This window comes from Talaromyces proteolyticus, assembly GCF_021365285.1.
Source record: "Talaromyces proteolyticus strain PMI_201 chromosome Unknown BGW36scaffold_16, whole genome shotgun sequence".
NCBI classification, from domain to species: domain Eukaryota; kingdom Fungi; phylum Ascomycota; class Eurotiomycetes; order Eurotiales; family Trichocomaceae; genus Talaromyces; species Talaromyces proteolyticus.
The window spans coordinates 294,582-314,434 of record NW_025764292.1 but is presented as its reverse complement, the minus strand read 5'-3'; the positions used below and the strand labels follow the sequence as shown (position 1 = coordinate 314,434).

The following is a 19,853-nucleotide window of genomic DNA, read 5'->3' as shown; positions in this document are numbered from 1 at the left end:
CCCGCTGGCGTAGGGAATAACAGTACTCTCCACCGTCAGTAACAGTTGGAGAACTACTTTCACTGTGTTGTTCCAGTTTTTGATAAATCTGATACCAGACTGCTTTAGTACAAGCTGCAACCGACACTCCCGCAGAATCGTTACGATCAGACTCTCCCAAACAATCCCAGAGGAAGCACGATGGCTGATAAGACTGATCATACAGCAGCAGCAGGGGATGGACAAACTGTGGCATCCCTATGGGATGTCATCCCACAGGGGTCAGCAGCCCGCAAGGGATGGATAAATCATGGCTGCCATATAGGGGATGTCATCCCACAGGGGGTTAATAGACTACATAGGATAGAAAGTCGTGGCAGCCCATATGGCATATCTTCTCACGCGGGGCAGCAGACCACAGGGTATGGGACAAGCCGGTAGCTGCAAAGGGTTCGGGTACGATGTTGAAACGGGTACGATACTGAGACTGACCCGACATTGAGAGCTTACAATATCAAAGCGAGTACGATATTGAGACTGGCCCAATATTGAGAGCCTACATGTTGGAATTAGAGCTTTGGCAATTTTCTGCTTAATATACAAAGAGATAAGGATCAATAGCGAAGCCCCCATACTATACTTATATAGGTTAACACATTAGTGCCGGGCTAAATTTAATTCTTGAGTTTATTAGTCGCTCCTGAAACACCAATAACGTGCTTTATCAGGAGCTCCACTACCGTGATAGACAGCTCACTCCATGAAATTATGGCATTTTATCGCTGACTTACACAGGATGCCACGGTTTATCATGGAAATTGTCGTAGCTTCTATTCATAGAGTCGAAGCGATGGTTTTGTGAACCATGACAGAACTGGTAGTATTTATTTTGCTTATAACCATGATTGCTTCTTGAAATCTCACCGACCTTTGACAATATGAAACGCGAATAGATCAAAGATAAAGCGAAACTACCTAGATCTGGTGTGGATGAGAAGGCGTCTGCCTCCAAAACTTTGAAAAACGAGAAAAAGCAAAGGAGGCAACGCCGAGACCGACGTAGTCAAACCCTTATTAGAAAGGCATATGAAATAAGTCATCTTAGTAATGCCGACATCTTTCTCGGCATCAGGCTTCGAGATACTGGCCGGATGAGGACATTCTGTGCCGATAGCAGCGGCATTTGGTACTCTTGTGTATCACAGCTGGTATTGTACTTGAATCAATATATTACAAAGCTAATAGAGGTAGTATTCGTTTTATCCTATCCCTGATAAAAAAACGCCAAATGATTTCATTGATCAGGGCTCTAAAAAGGAAAAAGCCCTGCAAAAACGAAAGTTATTTTTGTGTGGGAGGCTTCATGGGATAGAAAAAGTTGGGTTTAGCCGCCGGTAGTGTCCCCGTTCCCTCAAATATAAACAAACTCCTCCCGCCCCGTCTCCAGACAACTCGTCCTGAAAACATTCTATTCCATCCCGCTCAAATGCTTGCGTATTATGGACGGAACTACGTCGGCTCTTTCACTTCTTAGTCCTGACGCTGTGCAATGGAACAGAAATCTGATGCGAGAATTCCAGGCTGCCCTGGAGAACAATCCGTTGGTGGATCTCATGTCTATGTTCCACGATTTCTATCGTCGCGAGCATCGAAACGCCGAGTATCGCCATCTATCTTACGCTGCGCAAATTAATCGCCGAACATTAGACGAGCTTAATGGTACCCTCAGAAATGAGCCGGAAGTCAACTTGCTATCTGTATTTCCGAAAAATTACACTCGAAGGATTACTATGGCGACTGGACCTAAGCTTATGCCGTCTGCAGAAAAAGAATCTTCTGAGGATAGTCAGCCCGAGTTCCGAACTCGCCTTGAGCTCGCTGAGACTGCTACGATTGTATATCCATTATCAGAAGAGGTCAACAGCTTGCTTGCGCGACATTCTGGAGACCGGTCGGATGGGTCGAATGACTTAGAGAACCCGCTCATCTTATCCTTAAAAAAAGTCCTTTGGGATTCGCCAAAACTGTGAGAAAGTCCTGTGAGAGGCGTTGTGGTTAAATGTAACAATGATATTGTTGCCAAGGTAATCACAGGAAACAAGGACTACACGGAATATACGAGCATGGAATACCTTGCAAGAGAGGCGCCTGATATTCCCGCTCCGAGACCGCATGGTCTAATCGCGTTAGGCTCTTTTCGCGTGATATTTATGTCGTACATTCCAGATATAACACTGGCTCAAGTATGGCCTAACCTGTCATGTAAGGAGAAGCTATCTATACAACGCCAACTGGATAATATTTTCTGCCGACTAAGAACCATCCAACACGAAGACAGTAATATGCTTGGGGGGGTATGTGGTGAAGGGGTTAAAGAACTTCGGGTCAATGAATGCGCCTTGTTCAAAGACATCACCACAGCCACACAGTTCAACGAACTGCAATTTTCGGCTGTTCACCATGGCAGCGCTACTTACGTGAAGCTTCTTCGTTCCTTTCTAGAGAATGACTATTCCACTTTGACGCACGGATTAGTGTTCACCCATGGCGATGTGAGGACTGAAAACATTATAGTGAAGAAGGATCCTAGTATTGACGGCTATGTTGTTACCGGAATTATCGATTGGGGGGACAGTGGCTTCTATCCTGCCTACCATGAGTCTACTGTATTGACACGTACCCTGAGCCTAGTTGATGATGATGACTGGTATCTTTATTTGCCAGAATATATCTCGCCTCTGAAATATCCTGTCCGTTGGCTGGTTGATCGCTTGTGGGGAATTCATCTCAAAACCACGTAACTCGAACAAGGATCAGAAATGCTATTGTGACATATATTCAATGACTTGAGACTGAAATATTACTTAGATTCATTGTTTAAATTCAGATTCGACAGGCCAATATATTATCTTATCAGAGACTTGTAGGCTTTTCTACGGTATTATTTACACGACTATGGCGTCTCTTTAAATAAAATCGTAAATTGTAAATTGAGACCGATTCTGTCACTTAAAAAGTTTTCAAGCTCATGTCCTTTTTTTTTACGGCTCATCGCACCGGCTTTAAACACTCACCTTGATTGATCCTTATCATCTTCCTATCTGATTCAGCAATATTTGGATGCTTTAAAGTATATTTTATTTTACTATAATAATTATCTTTTTACGTCACTATCATGATCGATACCCCTGACCATGTTTATGTCGAAACGGTTCAACAACTCGTTACTAAGGTGTGGACTGCGGTGGGTACTGTATTCTATTTTCTGAAGGCAAGTAGTAAACGTATGAGGGAAGTCGGTACTATCGCAGTGATAGGCTAAAGTATGTTGAAGAGTAAATAGTAGTATGCTATTCCTTGAGAGAATAAAACACTATAGACTAGATACATGTTGGTAAATGAGTGTCCTTATATATTTTCTATATTGAATTGCTAGACTCGATATGTCGTATTGCCTGCTTTGCTATATCGTAGCGCTTGCTATGTGCCTTGCTGACATCACATCTTGTCAGAAGCCCTAAAGCATTCCTATTAATAGATATTGCTATTAAGCGATCCCTTGTGCTGACACCATCAGCTATTCTCATAGCAGTAACCTGCAGCCTGTTTCTGTCCTTAAAAACTGATATTCTAAGTAGCGTCCACGTACTTATCGGTTGGCTGTGATTTATCGAATCTTCTGACATTTTACTTTGGGTCAGCAAAGCTTGAATGCTTTAACTAGGGCATGTTCCATCTTATAGTTGCTCATCACCAGTTTGTTATTATTACTTCATATTTTGTGGTTAGACATAAAACGTGTTTAAAGCATTGTCTACTTTTTGGTCACCCTTTACAGCTTTCTAGACTTTGCTAACCTTGCTCCTGCACTCGGTTAATATTCGCCTCTAACACTAAAGTCATCAATACCCTTCAAAACTATGAAAATCACAGTAATTTGGCAAAGGATGCTGTATACCTATAGGGCAGGTGTAGCTATCAATATACCGATGGTAACTAAGAATGCTGTGAAAAGCAGTCTGATGCGCCACAAAACCATATCCATTTCGCTTTCTAGCAATATGCCTGAGGTGCTATATTTGTATCCCTACAAGACTAAAAGCAGCCTGGACCTTAATTCTTTCGTCCATCCTAAAATAACGATCGAGATGTTTCGAATCCTCGGTATCCAGCTCCTTAAGTACTCACTTGCAAAGACTCCATAGCAATAGAATATAACTAGGCCTTTTCTTAATATCCTGGTTCATAAGCAGGCTATCTAAATAGAACTATAACTTCTATTTTCCTCACATGCATACATATATAACAGTCATGATGAGGCAATACCTTCAAAAGTCTTCTAAGACTCACTTTCCTGCTTTAGCCGTTCCCGAACTCTAGGCAGTATATAGCGCCCATAATCAATAGCATCATTGAGATTGTCATATCCACGAATAGAGATTAGATCAGCGCCGAGGTCAATATAATCCAAAATCGAGTCGGCAATAGTTTGCGGTGATCCGACCAAGGCTGTTGATGCTCCACGTGCATTAGTTGCAGTCACAGTAGGATACCAAAGGGCGCGGTCTTGAACCTCTCCACGAGCAGCTATTTCAAGCAGGCGTTGAGAACCCACATTCTGCGGAGGAGGGGCGTTCACTGGAGCCTTCCCTTGCCCTTTGGCTCGGTTTGTATTGAGCACGTCAAGTATCCGGTGTGCTTTCTCCCAGGCAAGATCCTCGGTTTCAGCAACAATAGGCCGAAACGTGACCCAAATCCGAGGTCGATCAGTGCGACCTGCCTTTTCTGCCTCGGCATAGATTCGGTCAATCTGCTCTTTGGTCTCCTTGAGGGGTTCACCCCATAGCCCAAAGATATCGCCAAGGGAACCGCCAATACGATACGCCTCGTCGGAAGAACCGCCGACAGACACTGGAATAGTTCCATTGGTTGGACGCACCTTATTGCTAAACTGCTTAAATTGGAAATACTGTCCTTCCCAGTCAAATGGATCTGCAGACTCCCACGCGCGACGCAGAATACGGATGTATTCCTCCAGGCGTCCGTAGCGCTGATCCTTGGTCAGGAAGTCACCTTCCTTTGCTTGTTCTGCGTCGCTGCCGCCAGCGATGAGGTGGACAACGACACGACCGGTACTAAGCTGGTCGAGGGTTGCCAGAGCTTTGGCGGCAACAGTTGGATAGAGCGTATTCGGTCGAAGTGCTATTATCACCTTGATGTTTTTGGTCACAGAGGCGATGGTCGCTCCAACCGTGAAGGGATCAAAGTATGATGAATCGTAAGGCACTAAGGTGTAGTTAAAGCCATAATCATCCAACGTCCTAGCATATCGAACGAGATAATTTGGGTCAATTCCAGCATTCGGAATCGGATTGATCTCGGTCGATGCGTTCGGAAAGGTGAGACTAATGAATTCTGGCTGAGGCATTTTTTTTTCGTTTCTACTTTTTTATTTCTTTCTTTATGCACTTTTTTCCCCGGACTTCAGAAAACTTTCAGGTTTTTTTTTCAAATTCTCAACAAAACATACAACTTTGAACCTTTCATTCTTTATATTCTAGTGTAAATGACGATGATGCGACTTCTCTCGGGATTGCGTCGTATCACGCAATACTATTTTACAAATATAGATCTTGGAGTATATAGTAAGCACTACAACTACATAAGTCACGTGATACGATCCGAAGATTTATACAAAGGCTTTCAGCCTTTATACCTAGCTTCGTACCATTAATCTACTTATTGAGACTTCTATCTCTATTTGCTATATCATCTAAATTAATCTTTACGTAAACTATGGCGGCGAACAACATTTGAACGGGAGGGGTTATGAAGTACGCAAAAATGGCCTAGTTTATTCTCTTATTTCATAGACTTGGGGATAATAATAGAATACAATGATTACTGTACTTTAATGAAAAGAATTCCTCGAATGTTTATTGTATTTTGTTAAGTATTCTATTGTCATGGTATCTTTAAATAAACTATATATCTTTTTGAGTGAATAAGAGTGAATGGAATATTTTTGAGTATATATCCTGGGATAATTTAGATACATATTGATTAAATTATGTCTTTATGGCGTTTGGCTGTGGAAGAAGTACATGTAGTGAAACTGAGCGTGATGAAATAAATGTAGGTCTCGGGGCGCTCAGTGAGCGTGCCTCTCCCGGGCTCGACCTGCTTATTGATAACCTACCGAGTGGCACCTACAGGCGCTGAGCACGCGGCTGAACAGGTTCAGCGTAAAGCGGCCGCTGCACATTGTATTTATGTAGGTAAGGGTCCAGGAGAACCCCCCGAGGCCACCAAATATCCGCCGAAGGCACCAAAAGCCCTAGCTGCGAAAGGGAACGGCCCCAGAGAGCTGCGGCTTTCCGACATGGAGCGTTTCAGGTCAGTAACAGGCGACCACAGCCGGTCTCCGCACCATTGTCGCAACTCCTGGAAAAGGACGCGGAGAGCTGGACTTTGGGGCTACAGTTCTCTGTTTGCTTCTTATATGATACTAGGACGTGAATTTTCCTGGGTGCTTGCTGTAGTTGCAGTATGTCTCAGCGGATTGGCCCCCCTGACTGTCGCAAAATAAGAGGGATCAATTGACACTAGCGCTGAAATATAAGATAGCTTTTAGTTCTAATTTTTGGAGTAGAAATTTCTGAACACCATCTTTGCTCTTTGATACAGCTCATTTCCACCCAGCATTAAATTATATTCGTTTGTATATACTTCGTTCTATAATGTGGGCAGTTCACAGTCCATCTTCCTCGCGCTCAAGCGCGAAAAATGTCGACCTGCGCGCTGCAGTCGATGAACAGCTCTTCGAACCAAAGGCCTTTCCACGGGACTCTGAAATGTGGATGACCAATTTTCATCGCTCGCGATCACCTTCTGTTCACTCTTCCGTTCCGTCACTCTCCGGGCAATCTTCTTCAACTGCCGCTGGTTTGGCAGATGAGGACCCTAATCACCAACACACACGTTCATCCATATGGCCCATGCCCCCGTCAACAACATCTACAGACTTGGAAACACTGCAGTTGCAAGACGCGGGTCTATATATCCGAAATATCGACGCGCCGCACATGGAGTCTGTCTTTTATGGGGTTGGGACAAAAGCAGGTCTGGTTCATGCCGAAAGTGAAAGCATTCCGATCTTGGTAGAGCACGAGCCCAAGACCCCAAAAGTGTCTCAGAATGCTGCCAACCTTGAGCCATTCTCAGACTCTTCTAATTCTCCAGAGCCGTCAGAAGAAGAGCACGGATTGTCGAGACCAATATCTGTGATGACGACAGCTATAGACGATGATGAAGTACCTGCTGCACAGCCAGTAACCCAGATACCAGGGCCTTTAGAAACACAATTACTCGACCTATTATCCAAAGTCGCGGCTTTAGAATCTAGCCAACCCACTGTCATGGCCTCAGACTATGTAGACCTTCAAACCCGTCTGTCCGAGGTAGAGGCAAGAAATGCCTCACTCCAATCCAGGCACGAAGCACTCTACGCACTGCGAGATGAAGATCTTGCCAGCACAATAAAAACGAGGGTTTTACTTGCCGACGAACGCCGAGAACATGAAGCGATCCGCAGACTCCGCGATGATGATCTGAAAAATGTCTTCGAACTGCGCGAGAAACTGGCACGAGCAACTTGGGCGCAACAATCATCGTCGTCAAATCAAACGCTGGAAAAACAACGGACATCGCCCATGACAAGTAAGCGACAGTCGCTTCCTCAACCGAATAGCGCCGATTTATGGCAAGCAGCCAAGACAGCAGCGATGGAACAGCGTGTTCTGGAACTGGAATCTGCGAATTCTGATCTCCGGGCCCAGCTCGATTGTGCACATTCCGCTTTGCTGCAGGCCGGCAATAGTGGTACTGTCAAGACCGAAAACAATACCGACTTTTCGGAGATGCATCAGCGAACAACAGATGGTACCACTAAAGAGACAAGCGGTGTTGTAGACGCATTGTTTGAATCGGCACTGCGTCATCGTGAGCGGTATATTGCAGAGATAGAAAAATTGAAAGCAGACAATGAAAAGTTGCGAGGAAATTTGGAAAGAAAAGAGATAATATGGCGGGTCTGGAAAGTGTGATTAAGAAATTGATAATGGGGATTGCAGTTAGGTTTTAATTCATGGACGACTTTCTCTTTATAGATGACTGGATAGAAATGTTATGTTATTCATTTCATATTTCAAAACACCAAGGTTGCGCAAAATAAACTGATACGATGTATCTATTTTTGAAACTAACGGCTGCATCGCGACGCACAGCATGACGGGGTCTTTTCACTAGTCTCTACATCACCTATCTTGGCTCTGCGCGTTTCAAATCCCGCAATTATCTTCCGCAAACTGCTCAGAGTCCCGGATAGGAAATCGACAGCCCCATTAGAAGTATTATCTAGCTTTGGGGATATGGTTGTCGGAGATTCCGGACACAGAGGAAAGTTAGAAAGCATAAAAGTTTGTCCGAGAGATGAAGAGAAATCGTTCGTTTCGCGTGGCACAGATGAGAAGTAGTCGCCAGTAGAGAAGTCCAGCGCGGTATCAGGAGACATGCTATTCTTTGACGTTGGGCTATGGGCCTGGTGATCAGCACTTTCGGCCGATGTGGTCAGATCACAGAGAACTTTCTCCAGTCGCTCGAGAATAGACCATGTGCTTGGCTTTGATTGTGCGGTCTCGTCCACGGAGAGGAGGAAGGCCGAACTGATGGCACTATGAAGATGAATCCACGAGCGGGAACCATGGGGAATTATTGCGTGTAGTTCAATATACGCCTCTATCGTGTCTACAAGGCTTTCAATGCACTCGTTGCACAGACGTGGCGTTTTGTCGCCCGTTGAGGAGGGCTGTTTTAAAGACCTTCGGCATATTTCCGACACGAGATAAGACGACCTTAGCTTCAAAGCGAGTCGCTCAATGTGGTCTTTGAGCGTGAAACAGTGATCTTCGCTTTGAAGATATGGCTCTGCGTCTGCTAATATCTTATTGAGCTCGATTTTGTATGTTGGTATAGTTCGATCGGTGATATCGCTTCCTAGTAAGACTTCGTCACGAAGGAGTTGCAAAATGAGCGAAATGACAGAACACATCGTTTCAAAGTATCCACGCATTCCTGGACGTGACCCTTGTAGACGGGGGATTTGAGGGTACGCAGACAGTGTTTCGACAGGACGGTCATATGAGAGTCCAAAATGGCTATCTTGCCAGGCCATGGACCACCTGTTACAAGTTTAAAAGGTTAGTTGACAACGTTTAATACGAGAAATGATTCTTACCAAAGTTGTTGTCGTCTATATGCTCCCGGGTCTTTGAATACGGCTGATTCGGCATGAAGGCCAAGGGTCAAGGCCATTCGCTGGGCAACACCTACAATTATCAGCACGAAGGTTGAGAAAACCAGAAGCCCACTCACCGAATGTTGTATAAGCAATACCAGGGTTCATATCGTACGATAGAACATCTCCGAGTATAAGAAGAGTTTGAACAGCTTCCATAGTCGGACGGGATAGAAAGTTGGAGTTTCGAAGACACTGGTATGCACATGAGACTAGACCTGTCAGCTTATGGCAGGTTAATTCAAAGAACTTTAATACCGTATGTTTGGCGCGAAGACGCCATCTTATTCTTTGAAAATTCTGAGACCTGACACCCAGATGCAAGGACTGCGAAAAGTATCCCCACAAATGCTATGCTGAAGCCAAACTGCTCTATGGAAGCCATTGCATGGCTTGTCGAAAGACCTTCCAGAGCTCTATTCTTCAGCAGAGCTTGAACGTCCTGCTCAAAACGGTCGAAGTCTGCTATGACGGGGTATAGTGTCATCCGGACGTCGCGATAGGAACGCAAGAGTCTATCACCTATTGTGAGCTAGAGTAACTTTCATAACAAACTAATCCAGTCCTTACCCCCGGCAAATTCTATCCTCCGGAAGAGCGGCACATACAGACCCATTGCTGTAGGAGGAGATGTCGGATGACCACAGATCAAGAAATGGATATGTTGCCGAAGAGTTTTCTAATCCAAGCTGGGATAAGACATTTTCTTCTTTGAAAATTGATCTTTGAGGCTTTTCCAGAAGAAAAGCCAAAACCGAGTCAGACCCGCAATGAATTGGGGAGCCGCCGAAGGCATTCCTCATTCGTACCCCTCCTGTTATCTCTTCGTTATTGCTAACTGTCTTTGGTGAATGGTCATCCTCCGAAGAGGACGGTGATGTTGTCGGAGTACTGGACGATGTTTCGAGTTGGGACCGCAACGACGCTATACTATGGCTCAACTCTACCAGCCTATCATTGATAGTTCGCCATTCTTGGGTGTCAACCGACACGGTCTGCGAATCTCTCATAATAGTAACCTGGCGAGTATTTGTCTGAACCCCATTCTCACAACAACCTTGGTTCTGGCTGCTCTCACTTATCCGATCGGTCGGTGACTGCGATGTCTTTTCATCTCGCGACGGATGGACGAATGTACATAGATGAGCGTAGCCTCGCTTCACACATAATGAGCACGGAGACTTGCGATCGCATTTTACCTTCCTTTTGTAACATGGATAGCACGATTTTGGCGCTCGCGATTTCCGTACCGGGGTGGCCCGGTGGCCGGATTTAGGGGTGCTAATCGTATTTAACCCTGGGGATATCGGCATCATCTAATATCTCCAGAAAACTGTTGTTCACATAACGAAACAGTTTTGCGTGTCGTACATTGCAATTAGAGCACTTGTGGCGATATGCACTGGTCTGCACGGCATTTGAGATCTGGGGTGCTAGCCCCTTCTATACAAAACCGATAGTACCCAATCAGTATTTTCTAGACCAATTTAGGTCAGTTCTGACACGGCCGGGTGTCATAGGGACACTGGAAGTACCAAAAATGGCGCAGGACCAGGCGAGCAGCCTTTCTGAATGGTGGACGTGGATTTCGGGACTGGTGCACTTGAGGAGGGATGCCGAGAAAGCGCCGAGCGGTCAGTCAACGGGTGGGGAAAGGGCTACAAGAGTGTCGCCTCTGCATTGGCCAGTGTCCCGATAGCCTTCAATGTTCGGGGATATCTCGGGGTATGCATTCTGTGCAACCCAACACGGCTGACGCCCCAGAACGTCGGTACTTGTTGGTGAATTATTACTGTATCAAGTTATCCATTGAAGTAACAATATGCACTATGATGTGGGAGGCAGCGACGCTCTATCTATTCATATGCAATGGGTTCACCGGAAGATGTGCGCCCTTGGAAGCCTCCATCATAGTCCATACCGACGTTTTCACAAGACTAATCTCTACGATGCCCGTATTCCGGGATTTGCCGGCCAAATGTCTGTGGGTATCACATGAAAATGCAAATGGCTAACATTTCCATGGTAAAGTTAACATCTAGGGTCCTCGAAGCGGAATTGTATCGTAGAAATCCGTTTTCGATTTTATTCCCCACGAAATTAGGGGAGAACACTCGAGTAATGAAATGTATCGGTTATTATATGGAAGGAACGGTAGAATACCTATACAACACACTAATTATACCACCGCAACTATTTATGATTTACTCACAGAACATTGTGCGCTTGAAGGACTTCCAGACTAGGACCTCTATACCATCACCTAATTATCCTATAAAAAAAATGGTTGTCTACTTCGTAAGAGTGATTAATAGAGAAGAAAAGATTACGCTAATGATGAGGCTAGTCATGTCCCCTAAGTTTTAGACCATAAATGCAGGGTCATTGCCTAGTACACTCGTAGGAAGCAATGATGGGCACATTCCAATATGCTTTGGGAGACGGTCTCCTAACGATGGGCTTTGTCTTTCCTTCCTCTCGGCCGAATAAATTGTTTAAAGAGATGAATGATAAGTGAGTTTCAAAAAAACATTTTTTCCAAGAGCCACACGGATCTCCTTGCACACCCTAAACTTTCTAGCATACAAGTCCAGTATATAACGCCAGGAATTTCTCTACTTCCCTCAACAAACACTAGGAGCCGAAAACGCAGTGATAATACTCTACCTAAATGTACTAACAGATCGTTTGAGGAAGTTGTCCTAGGTTGAGTAGTTACACGTATCTTAACTATTGGGCACTGCCTTTTCAATTTCGCTTACTAAGAAACTATAAAATTATCGGCCAATATAAACGAATTGCCGGTACGAGTCACCTGACATATATGCTCAACTATATTTTATATTGATATAAGAATACGATGAGTCTGTCAGCAACAATGATCACTAACTGATTTGGTCTTTATAGTTCAAAGGGCTCTTTTCATCATGAACTCCTTAACCAAGTCTCAGCCCTTAGAAGAGATACATTTGTGATGTTTTGTAAGGCAAAGCATCATCCTCCCCGTGGCTCAGATGAGTATATCTACTGAAAGACGACGATGGTCTTTACCGAAGCACTGTATGCCCACTGGCTAGCGGCCATTTGGGAGAAAGGGCATCAGACAGAGTACAGCATACTTCCCATTTTCCATGCGAGTTTAAGGGCCTACCCTGGAATGGCTATTGTAAAAGCAGTGGACACACAATCAATACATGTACTACGCCAAGAAAAAACGATTTCATGAAGACAAAGTACAAGTGCTTCAATTGTCAAAAAAAAACAAAGGAAGCTAAAGAGGGAAAAGGTCCAGCCACCCCGACCACCCCGGCCAGCTAGACACTGCTCAATTTGGAGAGAAGAAGGGCGTAATGTTAGGACATAGCTGCATTCAGATGCAGAGCAGTTACGTTACCCTGCCCAATTCTCTCTATGCTGAAATACAGGACATAACAGGATAAAGTATCCCTTGAATCTAGACCACCATGATCCCCCTAAATAAGCCTGAACGTTGACTATTAAGGTCCTTTACTTGATACCTAAACCGCCTCGAGTCGGTGATTACATTTTAGCCTGCCACATAAAATCAGGGTATCTGATTGACTATAAAAGCCTTTGTCCGCTATATTGAAGAATCCCTCGTTCAAAAACATGTATTGGTTGGTCAATTGGCCGACTCGGCATGTTATAATTTATTATCTAACAACGCTAGCGCATATATGCTAGTTCCTTCAGCCAACTAGAAGTTCTTGCCGGTGAAAGGACCCTGGACTGAGTTGAATCTAGAATAACAATGTTAGCAAAAAAGCCCCTTTCTCCTTGGTAACGCGACTTACCCTTGAGGACATTGCTTCCCGAGAGCCACGCTTCCGCTACGCATGTAACAGATCTTGGCTAGAGCACAGGCCGTGTTGGTACAATTAGGAGTCTGGACACTCATCTTGCCTTGTAAGGTGTTGAACTGGCTGACAAGGCTATGATTGGCCGACATAGCCTCGGTGATCTTGTGCCAGTAAGTGGCATTCAACGGGGCAGTTTTTGGCCATCCGATCGGATAAGCATCGCGGGTGGAGTACTCGAATTTCCAGACTGGGCCAGTTTCGCTAGTATTGAGGCTCCCGAAGGCACTGACATTAGTGTAATATGTGTAGGCGTCGTAGACGCTGAAATCACCAGTGTCAACTTCATACACGCGGTAGCCGCTGTTGAGGTTGGTGAGTGGTACCACACTAGGACCAATCCAGCCCACGTTCAGAGCATGAGCGGCATCTTGGACTGTGCCGTTGTTGGCATAGTAGATCATGAATTGATCCTCGTGGGTGTGACCGAAGAAGACACCGGCAATGACGTGTGGAGAGTAGCGGTCGATAATTTGGTAGAAAAGATCTGAGAGAGTCATCAGTTTCATGCCGTCGACATCTTTGATCCCTAGAAGCTCCCTCACCAGTCGGGTTGGGCAGAGGGTTTGAACCATCCCATCCTGTCAGGACGTGTCCTAGGACCCAAGCTCGTTCTCCCTTATTCTCTGCATCTTGAAGCTCGTCGGCGAGGAATTTGAGATTTCCGCTGTTATCCGGATTCGTAGTATTGCTGTAATACTGTGAGATAGGATTCACCGACTAGGCCGATCGCTTACATGTAGTTGAAGAAGTTTGACTTGTAGAAGAAATCAGTATTGAGGGTAATGATTCTCAGCTTGGGATATGCAGGATGATTGATGCTGTAAGCAGCATAATGCATGCGAGCTTCATTGGCTGCCGCAGGAGTGATCCAGTTATTTTGTTGCCAGAGCGAGGCAACATGGTCGTAATTCCAGGACCTGGTCACGTTAGAGAAACCCCGAGAAACGCATCAGGAAACCTACTGTTGTTGACCAAGGTTTCCTGGCAGCGAGTGTGGTGCATCAATGGCCTCTGTGCTTTGATTAGCAGGAATGCAATTGCTGTTTCCAATCAAGCCCTACCGGGATTGCTGTCATGATTTCCCAGCACTGGGAAGATTGGCCCACTGGGAATATAGGCCTTGAGCATATGATAGATGGACCACTCGGAATACATGGTGTAATTCCGGGACAATTGGTTTTGGCTGTCATGAGACACTACATCACCGGTATAGATAGTCCACGCGAACTGCTCGCCATGGGAGTGGTTTTTGTGGCTAGTTCCGGTCAATGGGGCGAGGGACTCCAAAGCGGAAGTCAAAAGGAAGTAAGGGCTGTCGCACTTGAATGACCCATAAAGCGCTGCGGGGAGTGCAATCTTTCCAGAAGTGCTTCCTACATTGGCACGACAGCAAGGTCCTCTGGAACAACTGGCCTCAGCCCCGACAGCATATCGAGGGCCAATGTGCAGATCACTCATATGCAAAACCTTCACACGCTTGCCGCTTGGTTTGGTTACTTTTACATGTGCTGGTTTTGGTCCAAAGTAACCCGTGGTGTTCGACGGGAGAGTTGAGGGCATTGGACAGAAAGAGCTCGAGATCGAGTTACAGATATACTGGCCATCTAACCGGGCAACATCGGCCAGCGCGAGGACCTGAGTCCAGACAGCACCGAATGTCGTTGCTTCATAGTTTTGTTGGCAGGTTGTATTGGAACTGAAGTTAGTACTCTGGCAAAGCCTGACCAGCAAGTCCGGAAGCACCGATGGCACTCGTTGGGCTACATATTGGCCCACTTTCAACGCTGAAATGCATTTCGTACAGTTCGACCCGCTTCCAGCGATGATTGATTGCACTTGCTTGATGGCGTGTGCAGCAATAGCACTCCCGTTTGACACATTATACAGCGGGGCGGGATAGTAAATTCGATCGTCATCTTCTTGGGGAATGTTGTACGGATCTGTCAAGGCAAGAGGGTAGGTATAATTCAATGCCGTGTCGTGAATGATTGGTTGTGGCTAGATTCTATTCAGACAACTTGTCCACCGCGGCCGTCTAGCCTGGGCCAGACTTACTTGTTGAGTAGGCGAAGGCGGAACATAGTAGGACGGAAAGAGGCTTGTTGGGAAGTCAGCAGGTACGGTATATGCGAGCACCTGGGAACCGGAGGATCTTGCAGAAGCAAGCTGACTAATGCAGCTACTCAGAACAGCGAGAAGAAGAGAGCAACGACAATACATGATGGGTAACGTTGCAACCGAAGGCGAGGTTGACTTGCTTAGCTGGCTGAGCGCTCGCTTTTAACGTACGACGTTGGCCATCTCCGAATAAACGTGGTGTTGAGCGACAGATCTGCCAAGGCTATCCAATTAGGGCCGTCGCTACGGCACGTTTCCTCTGAAGGCCTGCTCGTTTTCCATTATCCCGCTAGAAAGCGGTATTAACTGTATTAGGTATAATATAGTAACCGCATTAACTACACTACATAGTCTCCATTAGGCCTTGCTATAATTGGATCGAGATGGAATCGAAATCGACAGTGTTTCCTCTCGAGAGGAAAGACACCCTCGACATAGACGATAATCTCACCCACAATGTACACTTAGACCAGAACCTCATATGAATAATAGTAACTATTTTTTAAAATTAAACACTGAGAATAAATCAAGACAAAATCGTGGACTTGAAAACATTACTCACACCACTAAAATTGTCGTAATACCAGTGGACACTATCAACAACTCGTATTTTCCGCCGTCGTCAGTTGTTGTATTTCTCAATTCCATTATTGCGATCCTTTATAATGTACGTAGTGAATTGTCATCGTTTAGACTGTATTTGCGAGGAATACCTATTTCCGCTTTTAAAGATAGTATACTGCGATGCTGAATATATAGAAAGAAAGAAGATGGGGGTTGCGATGAATCAATTAGATTCGGAGTGAAAGAAAAAACCTGGCATCAATGATTTCATAGGAAAAAGGCGCACTCCATCCCAACGTACAAATCAGCGTTGTTTCTGCTCTCTGGTAATCCTCACCAAGCTCATTGGCCAGTGCTGGACTCCATACTTGGGCAGCCATATTCATCCCGCATCGCATATGTCTTTTCCGAGTAAATAAGCAAGGAGTCTGCAGCCGTTAATAAATATTCCTCACGCAAGCGTCTGAGAAAGGCCAGTTTAAAACGTCAATCGCTTTAGTGTCGATCAAGAATTCTTCACTTGAAATCGTAATGACGGTCATTGTAGAAATTTTCGGCCGTTGTTTCCTACTGCTTTGGTTAAAGTTTGAGGCCAAAATTGTAAAGCTGAATATAGCATTAATCTTATATGCGTAGAGAGAGGAGGGGGTGGGGGATGGAGAACGATCTTAAAATATTCATTGAGGGAACGAAGAGGGTGCCTCATCAAGATAGGCGAATACATTAGTGGGTATGCGTGAGTAAAACGAACCAATCTAACGAGGCAGCTCAATAGAACAGATAGATACAAGGAATCGCCCATAATGGAAGAGTCCAAACACTTATGTTTTTTTCCACCTGAGATTGCAAGGCCGACATAGAAAGAATATATATTGCATAATCCATCAGCGTGATCCGCATCGGTAGGCTCTTATGGGTGCTCTCCGGAACGGATCCTCGGGTATCGTACCAAGACCTTTTGATTGATCTGAATAAGTGGCCAGGCCCCTAAACCCCCGAACTGACCAGTCGATAATAACAAGGTGTCATTGGGCTCATATGCTTATTCGGAAACGGAATCCTCATAAGACCCACCACCGTATAACAAGTCTGGGTTCTATTCAACGGACCTTCAAGCCTTCTTACCCTCATGTTGATATTCAGCAAATTTGTTTTAGAAATAATTTATCAAAACATTGATTTCCGCGACTTGTGACCGAGAAAGGGCATGCATGTATACCGACAGACGATCAGTATGGTTGGAGTAAGGATCCGATGGAAGGCGAAATAGGCCGAAAAGAGAGTGAGGCATTCATACCCATTATTCAATGGCATATTATTGCTGTTACATCCATACACTCGACGTTAGCTTCCCAATCTCCAACTATTGTTCTCTTCCATGGTCGAGCTTTTAACTTTCTGGTAGCTTTCGGTAGCTTTCGGGAGCACGGGCGACTCGGCCCGCCCAAGTCAGCATTGTTGGGTTGCCGGAATGGGTTTCATACATCGTAGTGCCTGAAATATCAATGAGGTGGTAAATTTTACCTAGTGTGATTTGACGCTGCAGGACACCTGCCCATCAACAGTGATAACCGTATAATCCATAGTGTTCAAGGTCACTTGTGCCTCCCAATATGGGCGAGCAACTATTAGCGGCCTCCTGACGCTGATGTTGGCTGCAGCATCCACTAACCCCATAACTACCGGCTATTACTTCCCAAGTCAGGCATGGATTGCCCTCAGTCAGCGCCAATTGAAAAAGAAACGACGACTTCGTTAGGCTTCGTTCATTGGTTTCCCACCAAAAGCCTAGCAGCAGTTAATAGCCAAACAAAGCAACCTGCGGGTGTCTCAAGCAGCTAATCGAAGTAGAAGTCCGAGCCTACATATCATACTGGCATGTTTGCGCTACCTCTATATGTAGCCCCGGGTAATTTAGGAGTCAGGAGTCGGTTAAATCCTCCTGACCCACCACTGAATAATAACTTCCCATCATTTCTTCGTCGCGTCTTAGAATTCCTCATAAGAGAGTCCGTTGTTCTCGGTCTTGCAGATGGTCTCTTAGCATGGCCGTCGTAGAATTGGACAAGAATCGATGCTCTCAGCCATCGTTCGCGACCGCTATCTTTCTAGAGATGAAACAAGGCGGTATACATCAACCACCAAAAACGAACCGCCTTTGGTTGCATCGACAGAGTGGATATTCGATGAAATTTGATATTTGCTCAAGAGCGACACCTTGAGCTCCAGGTCGGTTCGTGGCCAACCGATGGGTGCACCATCCGTATTTGTGACTGGTCCGATGATCAAAACCACACTCGCCCGCTGGCAAAGCGCTATGCAGACAATCGCTCCAGCACGAGCCGTTTCGACCCTTGAGTGTCGTGGTGGACCCAGCAGAGTCATTTTCCCTGTTCATGGTTGGACGGGTATTTCACTGCCTGCGCAGTTCCAATTCGATTCCGTTCTCGCCAATGGAAACCGCGGCCAACATTCGTACTCATCTACCATAGTGTTACAAAAGACTATGGCAACAAAGAGTAGGCGGAACATAGGTCGAGGATCGGTAGACTCCATTGTGACGAATCACTTTGATCAAACAAAGCAAGACGTATCCAACTAGAAAGCTTCCAAAAGCAATACAGCTTGAGGACTACAGCTTGACGCGTATGACCAGGATCCGCCCAGGGCACTAGCTAAGAGACCACTCGGGAAGAAGTCCCCGGGTCCAGAGTCCAGACTCCATTGAACTGCCGTATTCTGACCTCTTTGAGCTTTCCACGTCATGCACGAGTTGCTAAGCCCAGGGCGCGAACCACCAAGGATGGCGGCGCAACATGTTAATTCTTATTTCAACTTCGTCCCATATCGCGATTCAGAAGTCGGGGGCAGCTTGATGCTGATTAGACCAGTGAGCCTCCTTGTACCCCCAAAAGGCACGCGGGTCACACCTGAAAGAGCTTGCTTTCGCCTATAATTGAGGGATATATTAGTATATATGACATTTTTCACCCTGCAAAGCACGACAACGAGAATGGCAACGTACCAATAGCCAATGCGAAACAGCATATAATAATACCAAAAGGATAATTTTCTATCCAGCACACGGTTCATGGAAGGGTATCCTGGTGTGAGATGGTTCCTATCTGGCTATCTTCCAACTGGTATCCATTATCAATCGAGAGGAACTTGCATACATCACCAGGAAATAAAAACGCGATACAGTGCACTTGTCGCGACAATCAATAAACTCGGGGTATAAAATTGCATAGCAAGATTCAAGCTCGGGGTGAGACTTTGCTACCTGATCTCTGGCGCGTCGCTGGCGTCACGTCCAGGGATGTTTCGAAGGGCATCAAACAATGTGATAAATTCCATGGGGAACTTTTGAGATCGGATGAATTTAAATAATAGGCGGATCTTCGTTTGGTCACTAGGATCGAGTGCAACTCATGGGGGTAGGTGGCTTTGAAGAAAAGCGATGATGGATGATGTCCATTCAAGGGGCTGTCGGGCGCTCGGTTTCGGCTCGCTGTTTCTGTGCTTGAAAAAATGAAAACGACGATAGAAATGAACTGACACAATGGCAGGATTACTGAGAAAAGGTTTCCGTGAGAAAGAGGACTGTCAAAGAGGGTGCGATAGACTGCAATAAGAAGTGTGTTGAGGGAAAAAGCGAAGAAGGCTGACCACCCAGCCGGATGCGTGTGACTACTAGGCAGGCAACTACGCCGCCATCCTACTATTATTGCCCCGACCGCAATTTTCCTCAGTCAAGGCTCTTGACACACTGAGCTACTACTGTTACTGTACTCTTTGCCAAACGCAATGTCGGCCACGTCCGCTTCAAGGCGTCGCACTATAGCGCTCAACATTCGACGGAGGATAAGCGGATATACTCGGCGATACCCAGTACGAAATAAATCACACAAGCGCCGTCGCAGTACTGCGATCGGTCTTTCTCGCTGCCACCGATG

The 19,853-nt window shown here is 45.6% G+C and overlaps 7 protein-coding genes across 7 annotated transcripts; 3 read left to right on the top strand and 4 right to left on the bottom strand.

Moving 5' to 3' along the window:
• Nucleotides 1–160: 160 nt before the first annotated feature.
• On the bottom strand, nt 161–663 carry BGW36DRAFT_76906 (uncharacterized protein). The gene has a single exon (XM_046222574.1). The coding sequence runs from the start codon at nt 610–612 to the stop codon at nt 334–336; it is 279 nt and encodes a 92-aa protein (XP_046065472.1). The 5' UTR covers nt 613–663; the 3' UTR covers nt 161–333.
• A 335-nt stretch (nt 664–998) lies between these two features.
• Nucleotides 999–1,275, top strand: BGW36DRAFT_262539 (uncharacterized protein; the record flags this gene model as incomplete). Its single annotated transcript, XM_046210087.1, has 2 exons — nt 999–1,187; nt 1,231–1,275. Coding segments are annotated over 2 exons (234 nt in total), but the record flags the coding sequence as incomplete, so codon positions are not given.
• A 168-nt stretch (nt 1,276–1,443) lies between these two features.
• BGW36DRAFT_420989 (uncharacterized protein) lies at nt 1,444–2,811 on the top strand. The gene is made up of 2 exons (XM_046219528.1): nt 1,444–1,982; nt 2,064–2,811. The coding sequence occupies exons 1-2, from the start codon at nt 1,479–1,481 to the stop codon at nt 2,778–2,780; spliced, it is 1,221 nt and encodes a 406-aa protein (XP_046065470.1). The 5' UTR covers nt 1,444–1,478; the 3' UTR covers nt 2,781–2,811.
• A 1,103-nt stretch (nt 2,812–3,914) lies between these two features.
• BGW36DRAFT_391676 (putative alkanesulfonate monooxygenase) lies at nt 3,915–5,447 on the bottom strand. Its single transcript, XM_046217612.1, has one exon. It carries the CDS (start codon nt 5,405–5,407, stop codon nt 4,319–4,321), a length of 1,089 nt encoding a protein of 362 aa, XP_046065469.1. The 5' UTR covers nt 5,408–5,447; the 3' UTR covers nt 3,915–4,318.
• A 1,272-nt stretch (nt 5,448–6,719) lies between these two features.
• BGW36DRAFT_365576 (uncharacterized protein) lies at nt 6,720–8,084 on the top strand (the record flags this gene model as incomplete). Its single annotated transcript, XM_046214667.1, has 1 exon — nt 6,720–8,084. One exon carries the CDS (start codon nt 6,720–6,722, stop codon nt 8,082–8,084), a length of 1,365 nt encoding a protein of 454 aa, XP_046065468.1.
• Nucleotides 8,085–8,239: 155 nt separating this feature from the next.
• On the bottom strand, nt 8,240–10,647 carry BGW36DRAFT_308955 (uncharacterized protein; the record flags this gene model as incomplete). The annotated part of the gene is made up of 5 exons (XM_046212376.1): nt 8,240–9,218; nt 9,275–9,365; nt 9,412–9,546; nt 9,593–9,849; nt 9,905–10,647. 5 exons carry the CDS (start codon nt 10,645–10,647, stop codon nt 8,240–8,242), a joined length of 2,205 nt encoding a protein of 734 aa, XP_046065467.1.
• A 2,405-nt stretch (nt 10,648–13,052) lies between these two features.
• Nucleotides 13,053–15,435, bottom strand: BGW36DRAFT_365574 (sphingomyelin phosphodiesterase; the record flags this gene model as incomplete). Its single annotated transcript, XM_046214666.1, has 7 exons — nt 13,053–13,095; nt 13,150–13,699; nt 13,758–13,903; nt 13,950–14,132; nt 14,178–14,226; nt 14,277–15,213; nt 15,271–15,435. The coding sequence occupies 7 exons, from the start codon at nt 15,433–15,435 to the stop codon at nt 13,053–13,055; spliced, it is 2,073 nt and encodes a 690-aa protein (XP_046065466.1).
• Nucleotides 15,436–19,853: the final 4,418 nt, after the last annotated feature.